Raw genomic sequence first — 26,843 nt, forward strand, 5'->3', positions numbered from 1 at the left:
GTTTATTTTTTAACTTTAAATAGTTTTTCAAAGGAATAGGAATTCCCATTCACTCTTCCACATACAGAATGAGCAACCAAAATGTCAGTGGTGATGATGTAACAAATAGCAAATTAAGAAGAAAGTCATGCTTCTAAGCATGGTTTGACATATTGTATATGATGGATGTTGAATATGACAAATGAATCAGCTACTTTCAGGGACAATATAAAAATACTTCTTCGATTTTTTTTTTTTAAACAGATTGACAATTCTTTTCTTTTTAATCATATGCTTGAAACACGCACACACACACAAAATCTGTACTTAGATCTAAACTTAATACCTAAATTATTAAATTACCCTCATACAGAGTTTGGCTTTAGGAAATCCAGGAGTTCTGAATGCTGATTTGGTGATTCTGGATTTGGGTTCTCTTTTTATGTTTTTTTAAATTACATTCCATAACAGCAAAGGTAGGAGAAGACAAAATATGTATTATGGTTCAGAAATTGCTAAAAAATCAGACCAAGATCCTTACAAACATCTTTAAAATGCAAAGTTGACAGAAAAAAAACCCAAACAAAACCAAAAACCTAAGAAAACTCATGAAAATTCTCAAAACAAAATAAGTATTTTTTTTTCAGCCAAACAATACTAGTAAAATTGCTCAAAATCATGAAGCTAAAATCACTCTAAGGGAACACAGATTTCCTGGTGATCACCTGGGAATAGATTCCTGACTCTTTAATTCTATGAGGAACTGAAAGAATAGTTTTGCCAAGTAAAATACAATATACAAGGTTATGGTATTATTGAATCAGAGGTAAAACATCTCTTGTTTACCATGAAGTAAAGTTAACACTAATTTCTAGTCAGCTTTTGGCTTAATGAATTTTCCCATGGATGAATTCTTCCAGGTTTCTTGCTAAAAACTGTCAGCGAGATTGGTGGACAGGGCAAATTCTAGTGTTGTATACCCATGCTACTTCTCCTTTGCAAATAACTAACCAAGCTCTTTCCAGTAGCTGCTTGTAATGAAAGGTTTATCATATTACCTAAGATCCTGTAAAAAAAAATCCTGACAGTTTATTTTGAGAAGCTCTTGCACTTCTGTTCCTGTTAACTGATGGAAAATCTGGGTGTTCTTTGAAATTTGGCATGAAAAATCCTTTGCTGTTAAAGAAGTGCTACACCATTGTCCCACACTATTTCTGAGAATACACATTTGAAAGATGCTGAAAAATGACATGACTTTAACTTTCCTTACTAGTAAGATAAATTAAAGTAATAACAATAACAGCACGATGCCAAACTAATAACTGTATATGAATGTTTTAAAAAGGTGCTGCCACTGTCAAAGCAGCAGCAACTACAGCTTTAAACTGGGACAAACCCACCAGATTCCTACGTCATCTCAACTACATATGCAATGAAAAGAGTGATGAAAGCAGATTGCTTCTCCACACCAATTTATTTTATTTCTTTTCTTTCTATTAAGTGGATCACTGATCATATAGGATATCTTCAGGAGATCTTGTAGATAACAGGTTTTCTCCCTGAATTCCCAGGAAAGAAAATGGGGGACTATTCAACCAGGCTGCTTTGTCCAAGTCTCCATATCTAGCAAATGGTTCATGGAGTTTGTTCCATCTTCCATTAGCACTGAATCCTGCAACTTGAATGACAGAAGTCTCTTTTCAATACTAAGTATTCAGACTCTACTGATGGCAGATTTAAAAATATGTATGAATTAAAGTATATACAGAACTGTAGATATCCATTCTGGATTAATCCTATATGGTTTAAAAAAAAAAAAAAAAGGTAAATAAAAGCACCCAAAATTTTGACAAATAACTGAAACTTCCCAGTACTCTCCTATTTTGTTATCGTGTTTGATGAGATATTCTTTACTTACACAAACATTGTTTTCCCACAAGATAATGTCTTCAGAGTACACAGTGCTCAGGATTATGCAGTTGGTGATGATGCTGCTTCTCTTCCTGCCTTATTATTGATCATGCACTTGGTTAGAATATAATAAAGGAAATTAATCAAGAAAGAAAACTGCCTTTCTGGCGAGGCTTGGTGAATGCCACATGGGCATTTTACTCTATTTTCTGTGGCATAATTAAGGTTTCCTAGAAGGTTACTTCCCACCCTCTTTGTCAGATGTTATGTTCCTTCCCTGAATTTGAGGTGTTCAAGTTGCTTTGCAAAATTTCTGAATATCTCTGAATGCAGTTGAAGTCTTCCTAAAAATACACCCTGATTAACCAGTGAATTATTTCTACAGATAATACGTGGCATATGTTTGCTGCCTTCTGAGGTACTTACACAGTTAGAAAAGATCCAAACTCACATTTCACAAAGGTTTCCCAAGGATAACTGCAAAACTGCTTGAAGTTGTGTGGTTCCTGAAATTTTTCTGTATTTATGCCGTGTACTTGACTCAGATTTTCTGTATGAGTGACATCAGCCAAGAGATAGAGTGCCTAGAACCAGTCTTACAATGAACAGCTTTTCAAGAAGCTGAACTCTAGTGAAGTGTGAATAAAAAAATAAAAATAAATGCAATCATAACTTCAGCATTGAAGAAAGGAAAAAATATTCCCTTCCCTGTGTCAGTTAAATACATTTTTAACACTGCTGCTAAAAAATAACAATCCTTTGATTTTCTTTCCAGAAGCTTGCACAGTTGCTGGCAGCTCCAGTAACTCTTCCAGTTTCTCCTGTCAACTCTGCCAGTCTCTCATAAATCTCACTAGTCTCTTACACCTCTCCCTTCAGAGATCACCTTCCTTGCCTCGGATTTTGCTAGAATAAATCCCTGTAATGTCACACAGTTTTGCCCCCACCTAAGTCTACCCTCCTGCCTGAGCAGGCCCCTGTTGTGTTTTTTAATTAGATGGTGTCCTTTGCAGAGAATGGGACTCTGAGGCAAAGAGGTGAAGAAAGGGTCACTGGTAATTTATTGCGTGTATTAGGGCTGAGCTAGCTGGTAACAGCAAGACTGTAAACCTGAATAATTAATTCTGTAGGAAACATTGGAAGATTTGGTACTTCAATTCAGGTGAAAACAGAAAGGAATTAGAATCATTATACTAATCTCATTGAAACCTCTCCGGAAGTGTAAAAACAGGCGATCTGTCAAGAACTATTACTGGTAAGGAAAGATATAACTCAAGAGCAGCCTCTGAGAAAGTTTTCTCTTTCTGTTTTGGGATCACCTAGAGCCACCGAGTACAAAAATGTGAACCAAGATGTTGCTTTAGAGACAAGTCTTTCAACTTTAAATTTTCTAAAATATTTGCATGTCAGCGATCTTGGACGTGCTTCAGGGAGGCTGGTCAGCTCCTATGTATTTTTCATATAAAGCGGCATCAGCATCAGGAGCACACACTTTCTGAAATTCACTGGTTAAGGAAATAGAGACAAAGCCAGGGAGGACTTCGTAGTTAAGCGCTGTGGGACACCCACTGGCCCTGCTGCCTTGGATAATAGAAGCACTTCTGCTCCTGTGACAGTCAAGAGTGAAACTCACATGCCAACCATGAGCTTGAAATTGCTGCTCTATCACTAAAGGGGTGTGAGATCACTCACACTTCAGAGCTTAATAGACCACAAGGGTGAAATCCTGGTCCTGTAGAAGTCCAGAGGAGCTCTGTTACTGACTTTTACTTGACCAGTTTAGTTGTCAAAATAAGAGTTAGATGGGCAACTCTTAATATCTTATTATCTAGTCCTCATACAAGCTAACAGGGAGGTGCTAGAAAAGAATTAACTGTAGAATATTAAAAAAAAATCCTGTTTGTGTTTAATAAAAACGAGAAAAAATCTCCCAAGATCCTTAATATTGCCCATTACTATTCATATCCTCAACTCACGACTAATGCATTTTAATCCAGTCACAGGGTGTGCTTTAAACAATTCAGTTCTGCATTATGTGCTGCATTTGAGATGTTCAAGATCTTAATTGTTTGTTCTCTTCAGTATCCCTCACCCAAGAAGTTAATGAAAAATTCAGTCATGATGGTATTGTTTATGACATACATAGCTGTGACACATGATAATTTCACAATCATTTCAAGACACCATGTGGGTTTTTTTGACATTTTGTGACAGGCTGTGTTATCAAGCACAATTGTTTGCACAGGAAACAACTGTAGCACGTGGTCCTTAGGACATTATGTTATCTCCTGATAATGATGTCATTAACATGTGTATACTATAATTAATGACTACAAGAGTGATTCATTTGAGTAAGGCTTATGAATCCATTTCATCTAAAAAGGGAAAGAAAACCTATAATCATTTGCGCTCAGATCCTGAAAGCTACTTACTTGCAACCTGCTGCAGCTACACTGAGTGACCCATTAATTGAGGCATATTAACCAAGAAGCATTTATTTCTCAGTTATATTACAGAAGCTTGGATTAGAATCATTATCATAATGATTGTTCTCATAGAGATCAATGAGAGAAACAGGAACCTAGCAGTGCTCCAAAACCCTTTGTCACCCTATCTGCTACCAGCGGTAGCCAGGAAACAATTACAGTTCATCAGCCTGCATAGATAATATAATGAAGCTGAAGACATGTAGACAGCAAACCCACTGCCATTAATGCCATCTCCTCATTCTCTTGTAAGGTCTAAGACAGAAAAGCACAGTTCTTAAATCCTTGCCTGCATGTCACATAGAAAACAATCTGTCTTAAGGCAGTTCAGACACATGAAGCTTTCTTATATCAGGTTAACAATTTCTATCCCTCTTGCTATAATGGGCATCCTCTTGAGCAGTTAATATATAATTCATTTTTGCCATCGAATTTTTGCCAATATATTTGATGGTTCAGTGTCCTGATGTTAGACACACCATGGTTTTAGTATAATGTCTAAATTATACTGAAATGTCTAATTGCTGTGTTTTTGCTACAGACTCAATTCTGCTTTTTGCTGCTTATAGCTTCCTAAAATAATATACATATTTATTTAGTCACCCTAAATCTGTTTTCAAGCCTGATAATCCACTATTCTCTCTTATGACTAATAAAATGCTACAGAGAATTTTGTTTTATTCAGATTTCCAGAAGGCTTTGTTTGGGCACACAGAATATTTTTATGGTGATATTTTCATACAGAACAGCCACACCAAAATAGCTGGGAGTGAATGAAATTTCCAACCTGCCACAGATACAGTCCTCAGGAATATTGCCTACAATATGTCAAAAGAGATTAGAATGAGACTGATGCCTATGAAGATGCTTGAAAATAGACTGCTCATGGAAGTTACAACCAAGAAAGACTGCATCATGCTGAATCCTCCAGAAAGATTAAAACATGACAGGAGGGAGCTGGGGAGCTGTAAGCAGAGCTGCTTCTCCTAGAAGCACACAAAGCACAAATGTTGAATGGGGTTCAAAGGCTCATGAAGCACCAGAGAGGCTTTTCCAGAATAGAGGGGGTTGGATATGTTCCTCCAAAACAAAAATTAAAAAAAAAAAAGTTTTGTTTTGAGAGACATCAGCGCCTTCTGTTGGTTCTTTCTTTCTTCCTGTGTAACTGGAGGAGAGCGTACTGGGAGACCCAAGAATACCTCTCCTGTCCAACTGTTTCATTGCTAACTATACAATGTCAATATCTGTGACTTTACTGTTGCCTCTTACATATTGTTTCTATAGAGTAAACATAAGAATTATATGACTATATTGTATAATAATTTATATGCATCATTAATTTTGCTCTGAGGCTTGAAACATTAAATATGCATTTACATAGTATCCTTTTCTACTCTGTAACTCCAGAATAATCATCACTGTATCTACTTTGGTGTGCACTACATTTTTTGAAGTTCAAGTGAATAAAATAACAATACTTATTTTAATGATATAAACTACAAGATATTTAAGAACTCAAGAAATGCAAAATCAGAATTTCTGGAAGAGTAAATTAGAGCAGTATTTTCACCAGCTGATGTGAGAGACATAATAAAGGAGTTAACATTCAGAAATCATTCTTTCTACCTCATAAAAATGTTATATGTATATTTGTACATGTATGTTCCATCTTGTACAGTTGTCTTTCAAAAATGCTTGTGGTTATACTAAAAATAAGAATGACTGTTCCTCCTAAATAAAGCTCCTGATTCAGTACGAGGTGTGCTTTTTCTGCCACGCAAATCACAAAAATTGGAAAGTTCCCAGTCTTGACCTACAGCAATCTTATGAGTTAAAATCTACAGTTCACATACTGTCCACTTTTTAATTGCAGTATTTTTTATAATTATTGATTATAACATCCTTTATAACAGCACATTAAAAGAAAATACTGCCAAAAGGTAAATAAAATTTATACACTCATACAAAACAAGTGGAGATGTAGAAACAATCAAGGAATATATATTAAGTATTTCAATTCAAGTAGCTCGCATGCTTAATTCTGGAAAAGCAAAAAACAAATGAAAAAGACCCACAAAGTCAAAACAGGGATGCCAGAGTTCACTGTAAGTTTAGAACCCTGACTTGAACGCAATATGACAAATACGACAAATATGTCTGCTTAGGTATCCTATGGTACTTGGTGAATGCCCTCACTAGCTTTACGGGAGGAGACAAGAGAGAGCACATATTCCCCTGACTTAAACCAGTTAGATGGTCTATCGCACTTTTTAGTGTTACTGAAAAGTAATGTTACTATTAGAATGTGCTAGAATAATTAGCAAAAGCAGAAATAATCTTGTATATGGACAAGATGCAAGGAACTTACTGGGTATTGCAAAAGACAGCATGCACATGTGTTCATATATGCATATAAGCACATAAATATACTGTTTAATTGTAGCGTGCACAGAATTTCTCTGTGTCAGCAGAGTCATAGTAATTGCTCAAGTCCACATTCCTGCCCCACAGCAAATGGGAGGAAATTCAATGTCTTTAACTGTCGATTAATTCAACTGTCAACCTCTTTGGATGTCCCCTGTGCCAAGCAGACTCATGGACAGCTACCACAGCTCAGCAGAATGCCAAGCCACTTGCTTATCCATGCTCACTGGACTGTACATTTAAGCCCCGCTCTTCCAGAACAGAGACCAATTTATTCTGCTACTGTACCTTAACAGGCAAAATAACTAGACAGCAATAATTAAAAGCAGATCGCAGCCAAGGAAGAAGCCCTAGTCATCCTAGCCAAGACAACAGTGGGTAGCACCAGCCTTACATCTTCTGGGCAGGTCATTCTTTCTTAGCTTTTGAATACCTCTTTAAGTGTTTTGGGAGGCCTACCAGTTTCTTACTGAAAAGCTTAGGAGCAAAAAGGAGGAGTGTTGGCACCACTGTGCAACGAATAATTCTGTTAGAAATGCCAAACCAAAGTAGATCCATAAAGGCAAGGGTCACTATAAACAATCAAAACACAGAAGTCCTCTTTCACATCTGCCTTCTCTGTTGAGTTACCTAAAATACAGCCGCTACATGGCATCAGCAAAATTCCTGCAGGCACCCAGTATTGCTATGCACTCCTATAATGGTCTTCCTCATCATTTAGGTGCATGCCTCTTTTCCTTAAAAGCTAGGCACTTCATTTGACTATTATTTAAATCTTAGAGATGGGCATTTAGAAAATGGTAATTGGATTTTCAACAACAATATGCAACCACTTATGAAAAGTCTGTTCTTCCTTATTTCAGTTTGGCAAGTTTCTACTTGAAAGTCTGATGGCAGGAGATTTTCCTTGCTGAAAGTAGGGGTTTATAGCTCTAAGTGCATGGCAAAAAGCCAACTTGTACCAGTTGTAAATGCAACAGTTATGCTGCATTGCAAAGTAAGACAAAAATAGCAGAGCACTGCTTTCTTATGGCGCTCTTACAGTAATAGGCACTTATTTTAAAAGCCAGTTTTGAGATAAGACCACAGAAGTGAAATCCTGCTGCACTATTGTGTATGTACATGTGTGCAATTACTGAAATCAATGGCTAGTAATTAAAAGTCAGGAAAAATAACTCTCTAACAGATGCTCTTTCCACTTACTGATTTGCAGAAAAACGTGCTTATGTAATAGCTCTGCTGAGGTATTCTTTTTTTCTGTCTCATTCTCTCTCATTTTGTGGTCATAAGTTTATATAATTTATCTTTTAGAAAAGACTTTTGATCCTTTGAAAACCTTTGTGAAGAAAGAGATCGAGGTAAGAGAACAGGATTGTTTCTCACTTATCTCTCAATATGACACAACAATTAGTAGAAAGATGTTCGTGTTAGGTCACTGGCAATATGATTTAGCCGCTTATTTCTAACATTAATGCAAGAAAAGTTCAGAATAGGGAAACTAACTGACAGAACTTGTAAACATGACTGAAAGCCAGGCTATTGACATCAATTGCTACATTTCCAAAGACTTACAACATTTGCTGGAGCTTAATTACGTCGACTTTCAGAGCATGGCATACAATAAATATACAGAACCTTTTCCTTTAAAGTATAAATCAAACCTTAACACAACAACAACAAAACCCCAAACCAACTCCTAGCAATATATGACAAAATTCCTTGATAGCCATCTGCTTTGCTAAGTGTAATTTAGCATGTCACCGATTATGTGAAAGACAATTGCATGCTCACTATTTTTTATAAATCAGGGTTCTGCTTTAAGAATGAAGAAATGGCTTTAGAAATATAAAGCTTAGATGTATTTTTTTTTTTTTTTTTTTTTTTTTTTTTTAGGATGTACTTAATTAAATGTAGTGGGGAAAAAAACAAACAAAAAAAACCGGACAAGAATTGTGTTTAATGAAAGCAGGTATCCCATCATAGCTCTATTTTTTTTCCTAAAAAAAAAGGATGTGTAATTGTTTTTTGCTGAAAACATTTGAAATCTGTAACCTCCATCTGATGAACCAAAGATCAGTCATTTCCTGTGTGTCCCTGACAGCTTCATTACAGCAAAGTAAACAGCATAAGAAATACAATCAGGAAAAACTTTTATCATCTGATCAGATCTGGATGGGTTTTGTTCCTTTTTTGCATTCTTTTTTTTCAGTATGCATTAAACAACACGTTTATATGAGTGCAAACATGTTCATGCACACGGGCACAATGAGATACTGGCAACTGAGGCCATTAATTTATATAGATCAAATAAGAGAAAGAGATCTTGCTGGACTTTTACAGCGTAATGACATAACGTGATATTTTGGAAAATGAAGTACAGAAACTTACAACAGAAGTTTCAATCATAAAAGCTAGAAATTTAAATAATGTCTTTGCCAATAACTGACAAACTAGGCTGCTTTCTTGCTTGCCTGAGAACACATCAGCTTGCACGGGGAAATATGGCAGGATGGAGACTCACAGCCGTCACAGCTAAAACAATTTAAATCACATGGACCCACCTGCACCTGCACAGGGAGTTCTGTTCTAATGTTCTAATAAATGCATACAGTGGGCAACTTTCAATAAACATTTAAATTCTTCATGGATACTGTTGCGTTGCTTAGTCTTTTGAAAAACCAGCAGGAAGGTTTGCACATTTCTAAACAAGGTAAAAATATTAATGGAAAATACTGTTTCACAAGTCAAGAACTGTAGCTGGAACTACAGCATCTATTCCCTCCCTGAAGAACCTTTTCTCTTTTCTGAATTTGGTCATGTGCTCACCTTACATCCATACAGTTTCACAACACTGCTTTCCATGGGGCTACCAGGAATTTGCTAGGTGGAAGCTAAGCACTGAATAAATTATGACAGAGAAGGTAAAATTAATGTCTCAAAGACGTACATACTGCCTAGACAACCCAATTCCTTCATGATCAAGTATTCTATCTCACTATGGAAAAGAAAACAAAAAGTGAATGTAAGACTAATTATTCTGTGGCCTGATGGAGACAGTTAAAAGAAAAAAAACAAATGATTGGGTTAGATTAATCATAAGTAATTAGGCCAACAGTAAGAGCTCATTCTTTCATTATCTCCTGGTTTGACAGACTAAATCAATTCATTTCTTAACCCTGCAGGATCCTAATAAGATTTATCTAAAAATGGAGACATGCTTTAGTTATCTACACCGTGAAGACACTCCAGAATCAATTGCTGTGGCCATAAATGGACACTTTCTTTTTTTTTCCAAGAAACATAAAAGTGACAGATTAAGATATGTTCAAGCATCACATATCAAATTACTGAATGAACAATCTGAAGGGAGCTCAGACACTGATGCAGAAGATGAACTGTAATGTTTAGGAACACAGTCTAGGGGGAAGAAAACCTGTCTCCCACAGACCAAATACATCTAAATTGCTGAAAGAAAATCTGCACTTGCAAATCCTTTCTTCTGATTATCCCTGACATTCAGAGCAGGAAGAGGTATGGGAAGCAATCCCTTAAACTCTCCTGCATACAGCTTCTTCAGCTTGTAGACAGCTCTACTGTATATTATATATATATATATATATACCTTGTATATTCTGTTCCTTTCTTTCACCTCCCAGATTTGAATTTATTTTTTGTTTTTATGTTGATTATCACAGAATCTATACACAGTATTTATATTGAGTACCATCGTAGGATTTTCACAGAGGCATATGAACAAAGCTAGCATTCAATTCTTGAAAAACTATTTTGAAGAGAAAAAAAACCAACTCTTTATATTTCAAGGCAAAATTGCTTGCTTTGAAAAAGGCTTTAAATTGCACTGATGCAAGCAGTTGTAAAAGATTGTCTTTGGCTAATAGTGACATTTGATACATTTGAAAAGAAATAAACTCTTATCCAAAGCATAAAATATTTGCATATAAACTACCCTTTTTACTTTTTTGTTGTTTTTGTTTTTTGGGTTTTTTTTACTACAGAAGCTTTGCTTTTTTACTACAGGAGCATTATACAGAAAGAGGTATGTAACTGATTTGCCATCTGTGTCAACTATCTGTGTCAAATGCAGATTATATCCTGCATATTTTTTAAGATATTGTGAAATATATGTATATATATATATATCATAATTCATTGACTTTTTCCTTTTTTATGCAAAACTTAGGTTTATACATTGAATTAAAGATAAAAAATCAGCCACATTAAATAAATAAATAGATACAATATAAATTTATGAAGAATCACCATGCAGGTCCCACAACAGCATTCAATAATGAGAAACAGTGAATAACCTTTTGAAACACAGTTCCTGTGCTGAAAAAGATGTGATTGGGTCATTCAAAGTACAGAAGAACCTCTGGTATGTAAAATGAAATACTGTCATTTAAGACTGTCCACTATTTTTTCTGTTCAAACGGTATTCTGCAAATCCTAAACTCATATGAGAATAATAATGGGGAGCTCTGAAACGGATAAATAGAAGAATGAATATGGATGGAAAAGGATTTTTAAAAAAGAGGAAGTGGTCACAGAGATGTAAGGTTGCGGAATGGCAACAGCAAGGAAGAGGAAGAAGCACCAGTGTCTGTGAAGGGAAAATGATGTGAGACACAAGAATACCATCCTCTCTGAGCCTCAGGCTTTGTCCTGGTGGAATATAGGTACTGTGCAAATGAGAAGTACCTTAAAGCTAGCATGACTAGACACAGAGAAAAGAGATGAGGGGAAAGGAAAAGGGAAAGGAAAAAGGGAAGGGAAAACCATGGTACGATAACAGATAGCTTTTCTGAAGTGGAATACTCACATATACGACACACACAGCTAAATTAATTTATATCCCAATATTGTTTTACAATGCTCTCTTGATTTAAGTTTATTTAAACTTTGTTAGTGAGATGTAGGCCCAATTCTTGATGACATAGCAAAAGTAAAAATAAGCAACAATAGATCACGCGTGTACGTCCTCCACTAGAAGCAAATATTAAACCCAGCAAACACAGTGCATACAGCTCCCACCACACAAATGAAACAGATATATTCACAGCAGCATCTGTATTGTAAAATGTTACTCAGAAAAATTACTTGGCTTAATAAAACAAACACGATAACCCAGGGAATTATATACTCTATGAGCATTAAATGCTCCTTAAGGTAAATATTAAACAAAAAATGAGACTCTGTACCTACATACATGCTGCATTTGAAATCAGTTTAACTCTAGATAAACCAGCAAACATCACTACTGAATATTTGGCATGGTTAGTGTTTAGTCATTATTCCATTACCACACAGATTATAGGGAAAAAAGAAAGAACCTATCAGGACACTGTCCTAACTCTATTTATATGAAGACATACTTTTGTGTAGCTGACTTTGAGATTTAGAACCACTTCATAATTTCAAGAAAACATCAGAAAAAAAAAAAAATTGTTTTGCATGAGCGGTGTGTTCTGATGAGAATTTCTGAGTTATGTGTTCAAATTTAATTACCATGTCTATTCATTTCTCTCCCTATATTCTAGTTGATGCAGTCTCATATGATAGATGTGACCACAGCCTCTTAAAGCCATCACATCCAGCTCCGACCACTTAAGTGGTCCACAGCTGTGCTTCTGAATATGATGCTCTGAGTGTGTGCTGCAAAGCTGTTGCACCCAAAGGAGTCAGCTGAGCTACTGCAGGTCTATCAGTGACTCACACCCTCAGATGGTCTCTTCCCACTCTCAAAAAAGGCTTAGAAACAGCACAGAGCCCAGGAGGGGCACAGTGGCACAGCTAGAAGAAGGGCACTCAACTTCTTTGCAGTCAGATGTGGAAAGGAAAACAACAATGAACCATCAGAGATTTGAAGATCTTCCACCTGTCCTATCAAACTAGGAGGAGGAGTAATGTTTGCTAAACTAAACCTGGTAGATGAGTAATAGGTAACTTCAAGATGAGTAATCCTGAAAACCTGTCTGTTGAGCATCCTATGCTTACCAGCACATAAGTTTCTTAAAAGTTTATTGGGACATATTGTGTTTCAGAATTATTCATTCGCATTTCACATGAAGGCAACCCTAAACCTGAATAGTTACGTTTTAAACTCTCTTTTAAGAAAATGACCTTCTAAATTATCAGAAAGAATAATTTCTAGAATATTTCCTCCCAGATAAGAATCTTTTAAGGATTACCATTTATTGTATTCTAGCACAGTAGGGTTTGCAGTTTTTGCCAAATACAATATACAGAAATTTGTGAGCTTACTTTCTCAGTTAAGGTTATTATGAATGGATAATCTATCTAGCCTATATAAATCACTGCAACGCTACCATCTCAATTAAAGGAGAGCACAGCAGATGTTATTTTCAAGTCTTGTTTCAACAGTGTTTGGAGATATAGGAGCTGTAATCCTTGATCTGAAATTAACTCTGTTGCTTGGAGTCTACTGACCACAGCTGGCCAAAGTTGGCCACAGAGTTTATTGTAATCTGAGAGCCATATAAAACCTTCTCTGAATAAGCTAGTAATTTAACAGCACACAAGAGGTATTCAGATTGAGAAAGGAGGACAATTAAAATATCTGTGTTTTTTCTGTGTGTAATTATTACTGTGTTCAGTAAAGGGAGAAAATAAAACTAGAGTATATACCTTGCAAATCATACCCCTTAGAAGGCTTTCTAAGTAATGTGAAGATGTGAAGGCATTCAAAAGATGAAATCATCACAACTTTGTTAAACTGCTCAGTTTTTCCGTGGAAGACTCAATATTCTGCATCTACTATGAACATTTCAATAGAAAGAAAACTCTGAAAATAAATCTCATTCTTGCTTCCTTTTGAACGTTGCTATTTGGGCAGTATAAGGCTGAGATATACAGCTATTCTGAAAAAGAGCCCACAAACAGAAAAGGTACAGCAGAACCTATGTGTACTTTTTTGTTAGCTAGCTAGCTAAAGAGAAATCTGTTTCACCTTCCTGCTAGAAACATTGCTGTGAAAACAGCCTTGAAGAAAAGAAAAAGGGCTGCTATATTCTTTTTCTCCTTCCATCCAATTAGAAAAATACATTTTTTAAAAGAGAGAAGTCTTTACCTCTCCTCTTTTCCTTAAATTAGAGTATTGCAAAGATTTGCATACAAAAGCACTTAAGCATTTGTACTGCAGTACATCTGGCAATTATCTTACAAGAGAAAGCATTCATTTTAGCCAATTGCCACAGGCTTGGCATTACTGAGGAAAGTAGAAAGCATTTGAATGTACAGAGGAAAAGGGGTATTCCAGCTTCCTACCAGCTACCTTGAACATACTTCACGTTTAATTTCACCCTGTTGCCACAGGCACTGTGTTGTTATGACAGCTGATCTGCCATTGAATAGCTGTAAAGGAAAATCAACAAAGGATCGCTTCAGCGATTTTCAGTGCAATTTATTGGAGCTTGTATCTTGCGGCTGCTGCCGCCTGTTGGGGTAATGACACATGATGGGTGATTAAAGTGCAGTGCAAGTCCCTAAATCAAAGCTGTGCCAGTGGTCTGAAGAAACAGAAAACAGCATTCAGACCCTGTTCATTTCTCATAGTGGGAGGACCTCCCATGGCGGGGGGGGGGGGGGGTGTGTGGAAGGCTGTTCTACTAAAAAGAGAAAGTATTTGTGTCTAGGGAGAATTTTGTGTTTCCAAGATTTACTGTAACTTTCTTACAGCATCTTTTAGACTGTGTATTTAATGAAAATAAATAATTAAAAGAGATAGAGTGTTACAATTCACTGCCACTGGATTTTAAGCTGAGCTGCACTGTAGTTCTTTCATATACTCATATTTAACATAGTTTTTGCCTTTGTTTGCCAAGAAATAGGTGGTGAAATAGAGAGCTATCTGTCATGAGGGTAAGGGCAAAGGTAGAAAACGGCAGCTCACAAGCTTATGAGAAAGGAGACTTTTGGATACAAGAGTACTTTCACTTCACTGAAGTTATTTTTGGTTTTCTTTCCTTTTCCCTTACTCTTTAATTCTGAGGACATATGCAAGTACCCCAACTAGACATTTCTACAATTTTAGCCAAATTCATTGGTCAAAAATGTACTCTACCTGAAATAAGTGCAAAATAAGTATGAAAAAGCAAAGAAATCAAAAATACTTTTGTTTAAAAATGGCAGAATATCAGGAAGATAAAACAATAAAGCAGTGTACACAGACCAGGGCGCTTTGGTTGGTTGGTTGGTTTTAGGTTTGTTTTTGTTTGGGTTTTGGTGGTTTTTTTTGTTTTTTTTTTGGGGTGTCATTTTTTTCCCACAGAAAAAAAATATTTACAGATCATGGAACTGTAAAAATATATGGAGCAAAGACAGTGTCCTGGTTTCAGCTGGGATGGAGCTGATTTTCTTCCTAGTAGCTGGTACAGTGCTGTGGTTTTGAATTTAGTATGAGAACAATGTTGATAACATACTGACGCTTTAGCTATTGCTATGTAGTGTTTACTCTAAGTCAAGGACTTTTCAGCTTTCTGTGCTGTGCCAGTGAAGAGAGGCACAAGAAGCTGGGCAGGAGCAGACACAGGACACCTGGCCCAAATTAGCCACAGGGCTATTCCATACCATAGAACACATGGCGGGAGTTGGCTGATTGCTGATTCGGGGATGGACTGGGTATCAGTCAGCCGGTGACTAGCAATTGTATTGTGCATCACTTGTCTTCCTTGGGTTTTATTCCTCTCTTTTTGTTATCTCCCTTTTCATTATGATTTATTATTGTTATCATATTTTATTTCAATTATTAAAGGTTTTTATCTGAACCCACAGGTTTTACCTTATTTCCATTTCTCCTCCCCCTCTCCCTGGGGATGGTGAGCAAGCAGCTGCACTGTACTTAGTTGCTGGCTGGGGTTAAACCACAACAGATAGATTAATAAATATCAAAATAACTGGGTTCAGGTGAGTTTGACATAGTATGATTACTGTTCTTACTATAAGCATTTTTTGAAGGTGTCAGAGACAGTGATTTTAATCTTCCTTTACAACAAATCATGGATAATCTAGCTTAGCAAATGCAGAGCCAGTGCCACACTTACATCTTGTGGGATATATGCATTTTTAATAAGAAATTGGACATAAACAGAAGGCTAACACCTATGTATAAAGGCGATTCTTTTCACATACAAGGAAAAGTAGCAGTTGGAGAGATCTCAACATTCCTATATTCTCAACAAGGCTAAACCAAGTATCTAAAAGCACTCTGGTGAGCAGAGCACAGTGAGCTCTCCATCACACCTTGCTGGCTTTACTGCAGGTGTTGTAGCAAAGCAAACTCATCTGACTGGCCATGTAGGAAGTGTGCTTTTATCTTGCCCCTAAAAAGTTTCACAGAGGAAGCCATGCATAGACTTCTATGCATTTTAATACACAAATGCTGCAGTGCTTCAACCACACAGGGGAACAACTGTTAGCTAGCAATGGAAGGAACATCTTCACTAGATCCAGGATCTTCCTTCATAAGCATCTTTTGGGTTTATTTGTGTTTATTATTTTTTTATTTCTTTTGCTGTGGTAGCTAGTTGTGTGATTGGGGCTTTTTTATTCCATGAATTGTCTGAAGATGGAAATAAACAGATTGTGCTGGAAATAGGGTGTGGTCAACATGGACGAGAGGCCCTATAAGGGAAGCAGAGGCAGCAGACGTACAGGGTGGTAAATTACCACAACCAAGACCCAGGTAGCTGCAGAAACAGAGCACTACACTCACTTGTACACTGTGACAAGTCTTCTGCTCCCAAACAGTCTTTTATGTTATTCCAGCAGGTCTTCTCATAGATAATCTTTTAAAGTTAAAAAAAAAATGTTTAAGAAACTTAGCATTAAAATTATTAGCTGGGATTAGTATTTTACTTCTGGAAGAAGGTGTGGGTCTGTCTAACAGTTTCAGGTTTATGTATTAGACACATATAATGCAATAGTTAAGAAGCATGTTTGGGAGGCAAGTGAATGGAGCAATTCTGTTTTCTTGGCAGACAGGATTTGTTGGAAATGTTTTGGTTATCAGATTAAAACTTCTCAGGCTCCACACTGACATGAAAATAAGTGGGAGATTTGAGAAGGGGCAGGGCTAACATGACTAACTTCAACAGAGTATTTACATAGGAACATACATACCTTAATGAAATTTGCTTTTCAGCAGGGAATTTTTTTCACAATACCATTCTATTGTGTTATATATTGCCCCTAAAGTGGAATTAGGGAGTGTGACATTTATTCAGATGAAGGCAGGCAGGCAGTCCATTTTAAGCAGACATCTCTTCCCTTGTGACTTCCAGGCAATCTTTAAATAATTTTAGCTCTTCCCTTCATGCTAAAGGCTCATTATCCTCTATAGAAATTCTTTAGAACCCTTCTCATCCCAGGAGTCATTTCTCAAGACAGCACTAGAATCCTTATTCCAGATCTCTCTCATAATTTTCTAATATTGTATGTCTAAGTGAATACAGAATTTGAGAACAACTTATCATTGGTTCAGAGGAAAAAAATCACTGATCATGATTTTTATGTCCATTTCTTGAAAAGAAAAGGAGAAGGATAATAGCTGCTAAGTGAAGATGCTCTGCTTTCATGGCTATCATTCTAGCCCTATGGTTCCTGATTCAGCATTGACTCTGACAGCTCTTTCTTTCCACATTTCTATTAGCATTCCTGAAGCATCTTTCTTTTGCTCTCATCTTTTTGCTTTGCAGTCCCTCCTCATGCAATCTCCCTTCAGCATATAAATTGAACCAGCTTCTCTGACATGAAGGTGTCATATAACAAATGATGAGGCTCTATATAAACATGTATCTGGAATTACTACCATTTTCTTCTCAGCATTAAAAGTCTTGTTAATCAAGCCAAGTCAGTTTAGAGCTGTAGCTGGTTGGTCAACGCCAGAGGATCTGCCAACAGGGCTGGCCCAGCCCAGTCAGAAATTTTGCATGCTGTAGAAGGGGATAAAGTTCCTGTGGTGCACATAAAAAATTTGCTGGGGAAGACAGTCTGTGTTATTCTTGCTTCAGGTAAAGGCAAACCCATTCGTGGGATTGCTTTTGCTCAGGAACGCAGATATACTTGGTGGGTAATGTGGGAAGATGGGCTTCACTAAGAAAACGTCTGTCAATTTTAGAGGCAGCAAGTCATGGAAGTATATTATGTTGATGCTTAATCTGTCTACTCCTGAACAAACAAAACAAAAATTTGTCTATCCTTTTTTGACATCAAAGGTCAGTAGCTTTTCTGTTTAGATACAGGTGAAACTGGAAATTCTGGAAGAGTAAAGCATCCAGCCACATTTAAGAGATTTGTCACAGGATCTATCAAAGGCAAAAATTTATCCAGCTCTGTTACTAACAGAGTAGGTGAAAACTTTTATCAAACATGGAGGAGAAGAATCACCTATGCGTAAGAGGTTGGCTTTTCTTAAGTTTGTGCTGGTGCTATCAATGGTTAGCATCTGCATACCTGAGGTATCTGTGGTACAAGGGACAGTTAACATACAAAGGAAGTGGCTGTAAAGGCACTGTTGCCATGTCTTTCTTTCTGAGAGGCAGTCTAGTTTTGCAATCAGTGACTATATCTAAGCCACTTTACTTTTTAATCAGATGATTTGAGCTACTGTTCACAGACAGCCCATATGTAGACTGAAGGAGGGAGGGAAACCAATTTGTCACAAGTCCAAGGTTTTTATCTTGTAGTAGGAACCTGAGGACTAGGGTCCAGAAACAGGCTTGTGGGAGTGAGGGTAAAAGAGCCAGAACAGCCAGACAGAAAAAGATAATGGCAAATTATAAGATAGAGTATCAGAGACAATAAAGGTCCAGGCTCTCACTTTGGTGTCACTCCACCTGACATATTATGTGCTATAATCACAATGCCAGAAGAGGGGATCCAGCTATACCTGAACCCACCATGGCACACTTCCCCAGACCAGCTTCTCCTTAATGTGTGCTTGATTATAAAGCTAAAGCCAACATATGCTCTTGTGTGTACACACTAACACGCTAATGGCATTTGCTCTAACATCCATGCTGGGAGCAGTACGTGTGTTAGTGTGGATGTGGGAGGGTGTATAGACATGCTTGCCTGCTATCTCAGAGCTGGAGGGGTTTTCATTAGATTGAAACAGCAACTGACTCTCCAGGGAAGCTCCTGCTCCTATTTGATAAGGGATGCTCTTTTATCACACATGAAACTGCATGCAGTGATCAGACAGGCAGTGTGCGTGGCTGTCAACCAGAGGAAAGCTGTTTTTCTGTAGCATATTACAGCAGTGTATTGCTACTACAGTTGAAGATTGGCCCCAAAATGGCCAGTTATGGAAACTGCAGAAGCTGGAACTTCTACTGATCAACAGAAAAAGGTATGCAATTAATGCACTTGCTTGAGATAATGGGATATTGTGTTATTTTTCAGAAGACAAAGCCACTGTGGTATAACAGAGTGGAGAGGACATCTGAGGTACTGAGGCTTTCAAATCCAATAAAGTTAACACTGTTCCTTTCAAATAATTTAGTTATTCATTCGCTGACATTACAACAAACAATGACCCTAAACCTAAACTTTGATGGTCTAAAATACAGCTCACCAATATAGAATAAGTTGGATTTTACTTCTTTAAAAAAAAAAAAAAAAAAGAAAAAAACTTTTTCACTTTCAAGAGCAAACCTTTTTCAGGCTAATTGACATCTCTAAACTTCAAAGCACTCAGTCTATCTTCAAAAACCTCACAAACATGAAAGTGCATGGCTTGGTGACCTCCATCAATACTAGTCTAACAGGTCAGCCAGGAACGAAGACTGATGAGATGGTTTAGTGTGAGGTGTCCCTGCCCATGGCAGGGGGGTTGGAACTAATGATCTAAAGGTCCTTTCCAACCCTAACTATTCTATGATTCTATGTTGCAGTGTCATTAGTTGCTTCTTTAGTGAGAATTATATTATCTCTACAACTTCTTTTTTTTCATAATATTTCCTCTATATTCTTAGCTGTGTTCATGTTTGGAGGAGTTATAGCTAGCACGCACCTAAAAATCAGGTTGCTCTTGTGCCCAGGAAGTACAGATAAATTGAGGCTGTGTACGCAATACAAATTCAACAGAGCTGGATGCATTTTCTGATGTTACTTGCAGTGACTAAGTCAAAATGACTACTGTGGCTGCATCTGTAATATTTCATAGTATGTTATGGTATCTTGTGGTATCAACTGTAATTATACCTATAATATCTACCTATGGAATTGTTTAAGGGAGTTTTAAATTCATATTTTCTTCAACTTCTGAGACTTTTAATAGTTGCTGCAGGTATTTCTTCTTTGTTATTCTTTTTTTACCCTGGACCAAAGAATTTTCTTACTTCCCCTTCATTACTCAGCTGTAGCTCATAGACATCATACAAATTTTTGAAATGAGATGTTAATCCTTTCCATCTTTAGGTCCCCTTTTCTCCTCCTATTTAGCAATGTTTTTTTTTATTAACAGTACTAACTTCCAGGTGCTCCCACATGCAGCTGAATGCCAACATTAAATTAAAACCAACAAAACAAATTTGTCACTTCCTTCCCCACCTGCCGTCCCTCTAAACTGAGGATGCAGTAGACAAGCCTTTTTCACTCAATGGTAATCTGAGTCACAGAGAAGTGTTTTAGTTCTTACTTTTAACAGTGAGGTACATGGACTTGCTGACGTCTGCTCCCACATCATTGCTGACCTTGCAGAGGTAGTATCCACTGTCTTCTTCTAGCACATGTTTAATCAGCAAGGAGCCATTTGTGAGAAGCTGGATACGACCATTCAATGCAATCGGCTGGAACTGTGGAACGCCAGCACCTAAACGAGGACCCCCATGGAAATAGGTTAGTCAGCAATTAAAGTTGTTTTGTTTTTTTTTTTTTCTAAATAAAAACAAAGGCAGAAACTGTAGCATCCTATTCCTAGATACTTATTCAATAAAAATATGAATGGCTTCTGACATCATCAGAACAAACAGAATGTTTCTTTGCCAAAATTGAATTCATTAAATGGAAAGAAGACAGGCTTCTGGAATGTAACTGTAGGAGTAATTTGCCCATGTTAAAGGTAAAGAGGCAAAAGGAACACAAAGCTGGAATGTAAGAACCAGAAGTGGGGAGATGGAAAAGGAAGATTTTAAGACTGTTCATGGGTAAAAAACAACATTTGTTTCACATTTAGAGGCTGATAAATTATTGACAATTACAGCTGAACAGTCATATAAGTATGCATCCGTAATGCATACACCAAATGAATTTCTTATGACTAAGAGGGGTTTCTGTTGTAGTAAACATGGTATACTCAAGAGACCTCTAGGACCTTGTTTACAGAACTTTAGGTAACATGGAAAACTGCATGTGTTGCATGTTTCCTCCTACAGCTGGCTGACTGATGACACATAAAATCTCTATTCTGTCATATTTGTAGCCAGTATATATTTGGATTGTTGAAAAAAATACAGAAAAAGAAAGAAGAAGCTGAGACCATTAAGTACACATGAGGTGCCATGTTTGTCGGTAATGTAAAAATGAAAGTCTATAAAGAGACAAGAAACCAAAGATTTCTGTATCAACTTTGGTTTTAAGAAAAAACACACTTTTCCTTGGAAATAAAATTCTGGGTGATTTAGAAATAGGGATTAGATTGCTGCCATGTTGATATGCCATACTGTCCAGAGGCTCACCGCAAGTTCAGGTTCCTCCATCATTAGGGACTCTCTAAGTATATACTAAGGTACGGTTCTTGTAACAAAGGTTTTCACAACCTACTTTGGCAGCAGGAGACAGGATTTTTCAGGGAAATAATTAATTAGTCTTCTTCAATGGAATTCTCTTATACATCTTTCTGTACAGGAAGTTAATATCTGTCAGCATTAATTAGTGTTGGCAGTTGGCTGAGTCAGCCCAGGAGAAAATACAATGAATAAATATGGGAATGATTTAGTATAAAATAGCAAGTAATAATGACTCATGAGTAGAACATCTAGAATATTAAAAAAGACCACCCATGCATACTGAAAGTCCTTCTAGTCCTAAAAGTGTTTGCTTTAGAGACTTACAGTTACCCTGAAGGTCTGGTGGCCAATACTATGAACTAAGGAATGTTAAAGACAGAGTATTTTCATAAAAATAAATCATGACTGTTGATTTTCAACTATTTTATTCACATGCATATCACATTTCCCCTTTTATTGTTTTGTTTGTTTTCTTTTCTTTAATAAGCCATTTTCCTTGTAATTTAGTTGGAAGCCACATTTATGCTTCACAAACTCTACCTGTCTGCAAGTGATTGCCCAAGTAGATAGATGCAAGCACTCACTTCTTATATTTTTCTTCACATGAAAAATTCTAGGAAAAAGTCTGTGTTCCCAGAAATGAAAGGGCTGGTATTCCTGTGGATAGCTACAACTGGGCAAAATTTTGCGTACCAGTTTGCAAAGGCTTCTTGCTCTTCACTGTTTCTTACTCTGCACTGTTCTTACTCTGCACTGCTATTACATCCAAAGTCCCGCCTGAGCAGTGACAGCAGCTTATCAAACACAAATGCATGAGTGAATCTGCAAGAGGACTCCATGCTTATGAATCACAGAATCACAGACTGACTGAAGCTGGAAGGGACCTCTGGAGGTCATGTGGTCTAACCCTTTTTCTCCAGAAAGGCTACCAAAAAATGGTTGCCCAGGACCATGTCCAGACGGGTTTTGAATATCTCCAAGGATGAGACACCACAGCCTCTCTGGGCAACCTGTGCTGGTGCTCAGCCACCCTCACAGTAAAAATGTGTTTGTTCATACCCAGACAGAATTCTCCTGTGTTTCGCTTGTGAGGTGGGCTGATGTCAACCTCATGAAGTTTAACCATGCCAAGTGCAAGGTCCTATACCTGGGTCGGAGCAATCCCAGGCACAGCTACAGGTTGGGCAGAGAAGAGATTCAGAGCAGCCCTGCAGAGAAGGACTTAGGGGTGTGGGTCAATGAGAAAATGAACATGAGCCGGCTTCAGTGTGTGCTTGCAGCCCAGAAAGCCAACCGTATCCTGGGCTGCATCAAAAGGAATGTGACCAGCAGGTCGAAGGAGGTGATCCTGCCCCTCTACTCTGCCCTTGTGAGACCTCACCTGGAGTATTGTGTGCAGTTCTGGTGTCCTCAACATAAAAAGGACATGGAACTGTTGGAACAAGTACAGAGGAGGGCCAGGAGGATGGTCAGGGGACTGGAGCACCTCCCATATGAAGATAGGCTGAGAAAGTTGGGGCTGCTTAGCCAGGAGAAGAGAAGGCTGTGTGGAGACCTCATAGCAGCCTTCCAGTATCTGAAGGGGACCTATAGGGATGCCAGGAGGGACTCTTCATTAGGGACTGTAGTGACAGAACAAGGGGTAACGGGTTCAAACTTAAACAGGGGAAGTTTAGATTGGATATAAGGAAGAAATTCTTTACTGTGAGGGTGGTGAGGCACTGGAATGGGTTGCCCAGGGAGGCTGTGAATGCTCCATCCCTGGCAGTGTTCAAGTCCAGGTTGGACGAGGCCTTGGGTGACATGGTTTAGTGTGAGGTGTCCCTGACCATGGCAGGGGGGCTGGAACTAGATGATCTTAAGGTCCTTTCCAACCCTAACTATTCTATGATTCTATGATTCAGCCCGTGCCCATTGCCTCTTTAAATCTGAAGGTCTTAAATGAACATCTTCTTGCTGATTATGGGGTACTTCTATTGACCACTGTAATTACAGACAGTAAGTCCGTTTCCATTACCTGTCTATCCTGATGTACAAATAAATGAATTTTTTTTTTTCCATTTTTCATCGACACAAAAAGCCAGTTACACAAAGTTACCTGCAGGTGTACAGATGCCCTTTCTATTCTGTTGTGGTACTTACAAATGAACTATGGTCCAATTGCTTTACTCCAATGGCCTCACCTCAGTAATTATTTCAGAATTGGGCACAAACCTTGCTCACAAACTAGTTATATAATGTTTCTCTTTAAAGGAAGATGTAGCATATATCCCATCGACCTGTAGAGCACCTTAGACTAGGTACTGAAATTACAGTCATCTATTAGCAAAATACAGACTTTTGTAAAAATACTGATGTTTCCCCCTAGAGTTACTTTGGGCAAAATTTTGTTAGATGACTTTGCCTACATCACTTATACTAAAACTTTCTTTGACTTAAAAATTTCAGAGCTGTTAGTGGAAAACCTTTAAAATAGTCACTTGAGAGTAGAGAATTGATTTGGAGAAAACTCCAGGAACGAACTAAATCAAAATCAAACTACTATCCATTTCTCCTTTACTAAGATGGGCCACTTATCTTTCACAGTTAATTACAACCCAGCTAGCTTGGCTTGGCCTCCTCCTTCAACATGCAAACACAACAAAACAGAATTACTTCATCGTGACCTATACTCATAATTAAAACCCCTTATACCACTGAGATTAATGGAATTTGAAGCTCTGCATCCTTCTTCCCATAAACCAGAATTTACAAATAAAAGCATAGTCTTTAACATGAACATTTCTCTTCCTTCACCTTTTTTCTGAAAATATAATGATATGATAATAAATAAAATACAACATTAATATAAATGTATATCTTCAACTATAATTATATTATAGATCCCAAGGAAATAAAAAGTTACATAGAGCATTATATAAGGATTTTTTCTCAACAGCACCTATTTTTTATTTTTAAAGAGTTAACTCATTTAGACTGGATACAGTGTTCAGAGAGTTTGTTTTCTTGCTAAAATCTACCAGAAGACAATTGGCCAAAAGATGCAATCTAAAAGACAGCACATTTTAATTAAAAAGCAGTCAATTTCTTATGGTTACTGAGGGTCAAGTGGGGCCAGTTTTAATACTCTGTTACATGAGAAGAAAATGTTAAAGCATTATGTAAAGCGCATAATGAACTACTGCTTATGTTAATGCTACCTGACCTTTCTTCTTTGCTGAAAAGATATGATTGGCCATGTTATCATGAATTTTGAAGGGAAAAAAAATATCAGCCAAATGCTGCTGGCGGACCTTGTTCTGAGGGTGTTTCAATTAAAGCAGTACCTCTTTTCTCTTGGTCATCTATTTTATCACTTGCCTGCTGAGGCCATAGCTAAACCAGGCACAAATTTACAGCTCCAGGATGTCTTCAAGGCTGACCAAAAGTCTATCTAGTTCTGCCTTGTGTCTATGACAATGGCCAGCACTAAGTGCTTAGAGAAATTATATAAGAAGAGTATAAACATGATTGGTATTTCCCTTACTGCATCCAGTCAGCCTCTGCAATATGAAGATTAAGTTAGGAACTCACAGGTTGAGTAAACTGCTACTAAACCAGAATTAATCTGTTACCAGTGATCACTGGAGGAATCCTACCTTTTGAGTACTTCCAGACAATGGTAGGAACAGGATAACCCTCTGCAGAGCAGTTGAGAATGACAGCTTTTCCATAGATCCCATCCTGGTCACTGGGCTGAACCACAAACCTAGGGGGCACTGTAGGAGGAAGCAAAAGGAGCCTTGAGAATTTGCACAATTTACCAGGTACCTCAAAACGGCAGACCAGTCAAATAAGGAGGCATAAAAATTCATAGCAGAAAGCAAAAATTAAAACCAGCTTTTTGATTATCCAGTGTCATAGTAAAGTTGGTTTTACACGATTATTGACTTTCTGTGCATAATATCAATGTATTTCTTGACAAGCACAACAAAAACTGTGGTCTTTTTATGATATAAAAACAAGTTAATAAAAGTCTCTCCATAGCAGAGATTATACAATGGACCAAGAGACAAATCATACTACTAAGGTCAAAAAAGAAATGCTTTCTAACAAAGGCAGAGGTTTGACAGATGTCTAAGAACAACTGAAGCTTTCTGTGTTTGCTTTTTATAACAGTGAACTAGTAAGCTTTAGAACAAGAATTATTTAGTGTAAATAAACACAGAATCTTATAAAATGTTTTAGGTTGGAAAGTACCTTAAAGATCATCCAGTTTCAAATCCTCTGTCATATCAGGGACACCTTCCAGTAGACCAGGTTGCTCAAAGCCCCATCCAACCTGGCCTTGGACACTTCCAGGGATGAAACGTTCACAACTTCTTTGGGCAACCTGTTCCAGTGCATCACCACCATCATGATGGTTCACGTAAAGAACTTCTTCCTAATACCTAATCTAAATTTAGCCTCTTTCAAATTAAAGCCAGTTTCCCTTGCAATCTTAGAAAAAAACACACCCCATCATTTTTAATAGCAATCAATGCACTTCATATTAAAATGAGAGTGTTTGAGCCATAACTTCTGATGGGACTTTTCTTTCCAAACAGCTGTAGAAACGTTCAACAGAATTTGTTTGCATTAGGTTGAAGAGGGAGGAGAAATGTTACTGGAATAGAGGCATTTGCATTAATGTCTAAGTATTATTAGACTTTTTGTAAGGCAGCATAAAACCACTGCACTGAGTCTTCCAGACATATGTATCTATTTATACATAAATAAGAGTTGCTTATCTCAAGGAAAAGCTCTACATCTTCCAAATATAGATACACAGCAAAGAAATCAACTTAAGACAATGTAGTTTAAAACTACTGCTTACCATGAAGGCCCAATACTAAATGTCAAAGGCTCAATAAAACATGGAGATTTGACAAAAGTTTTAAAGAAAAGCTGAAAATTGTAAAGAATGTTGAAAGCCCCACAGAAGTTATTTAATATTAAAAGCACTTGATGGTTATATTGAAGTCAGTTAAGGTCAAGGTTTTCACTGACATCCTATTCAGTGGTTCACAACATGAATAAGTAAATACCTGAGAAAAAAAGTAAATTATTTGTGTCCTTATCCCACATGTTATTCTTTTTGTCTGTGCTACAGAGAAAATGTAGTAAGGGGACTGAGCCTGGGGCAGATTTTTTTCCTCTCAAGTGCAGCAAAACACTCAGGTACTCCTAATAGTTTCTTGCTTTCCTTTCCTCACAGCAGCACGGGCCCACAGATATAAATGCAACCTAATGGATT

The 26,843-nt window shown here is 37.3% G+C and overlaps 1 protein-coding gene across 3 annotated transcripts in view; it reads right to left on the minus strand.

The window, feature by feature from the left end:
• DSCAM (DS cell adhesion molecule) overlaps nucleotides 1-26,843 on the minus strand; it is a 462,951-nt gene that overhangs the window by 113,686 nt on the left and 322,422 nt on the right. For all 3 annotated transcript variants that reach the window (XM_062602537.1, XM_062602538.1, XM_062602539.1), the window contains 2 exons: nucleotides 25,207-25,326; nucleotides 20,479-20,652 (listed from right to left, as the gene is read on the minus strand). In XM_062602537.1, coding sequence (XP_062458521.1) covers nucleotides 20,479-20,652; nucleotides 25,207-25,326 — 294 coding nt within the window. The remainder of the gene's footprint in view (nucleotides 1-20,478; nucleotides 20,653-25,206; nucleotides 25,327-26,843) is intronic.

The sequence above is a fragment of the Pezoporus occidentalis genome, unplaced genomic scaffold (assembly GCF_034315485.1).
Source record: "Pezoporus occidentalis ecotype Australia unplaced genomic scaffold, CSIRO_AGI_Poc_V1 ctg77, whole genome shotgun sequence".
In the NCBI taxonomy this organism is placed as follows: Eukaryota; Metazoa; Chordata; class Aves; order Psittaciformes; family Psittacidae; genus Pezoporus; species Pezoporus occidentalis.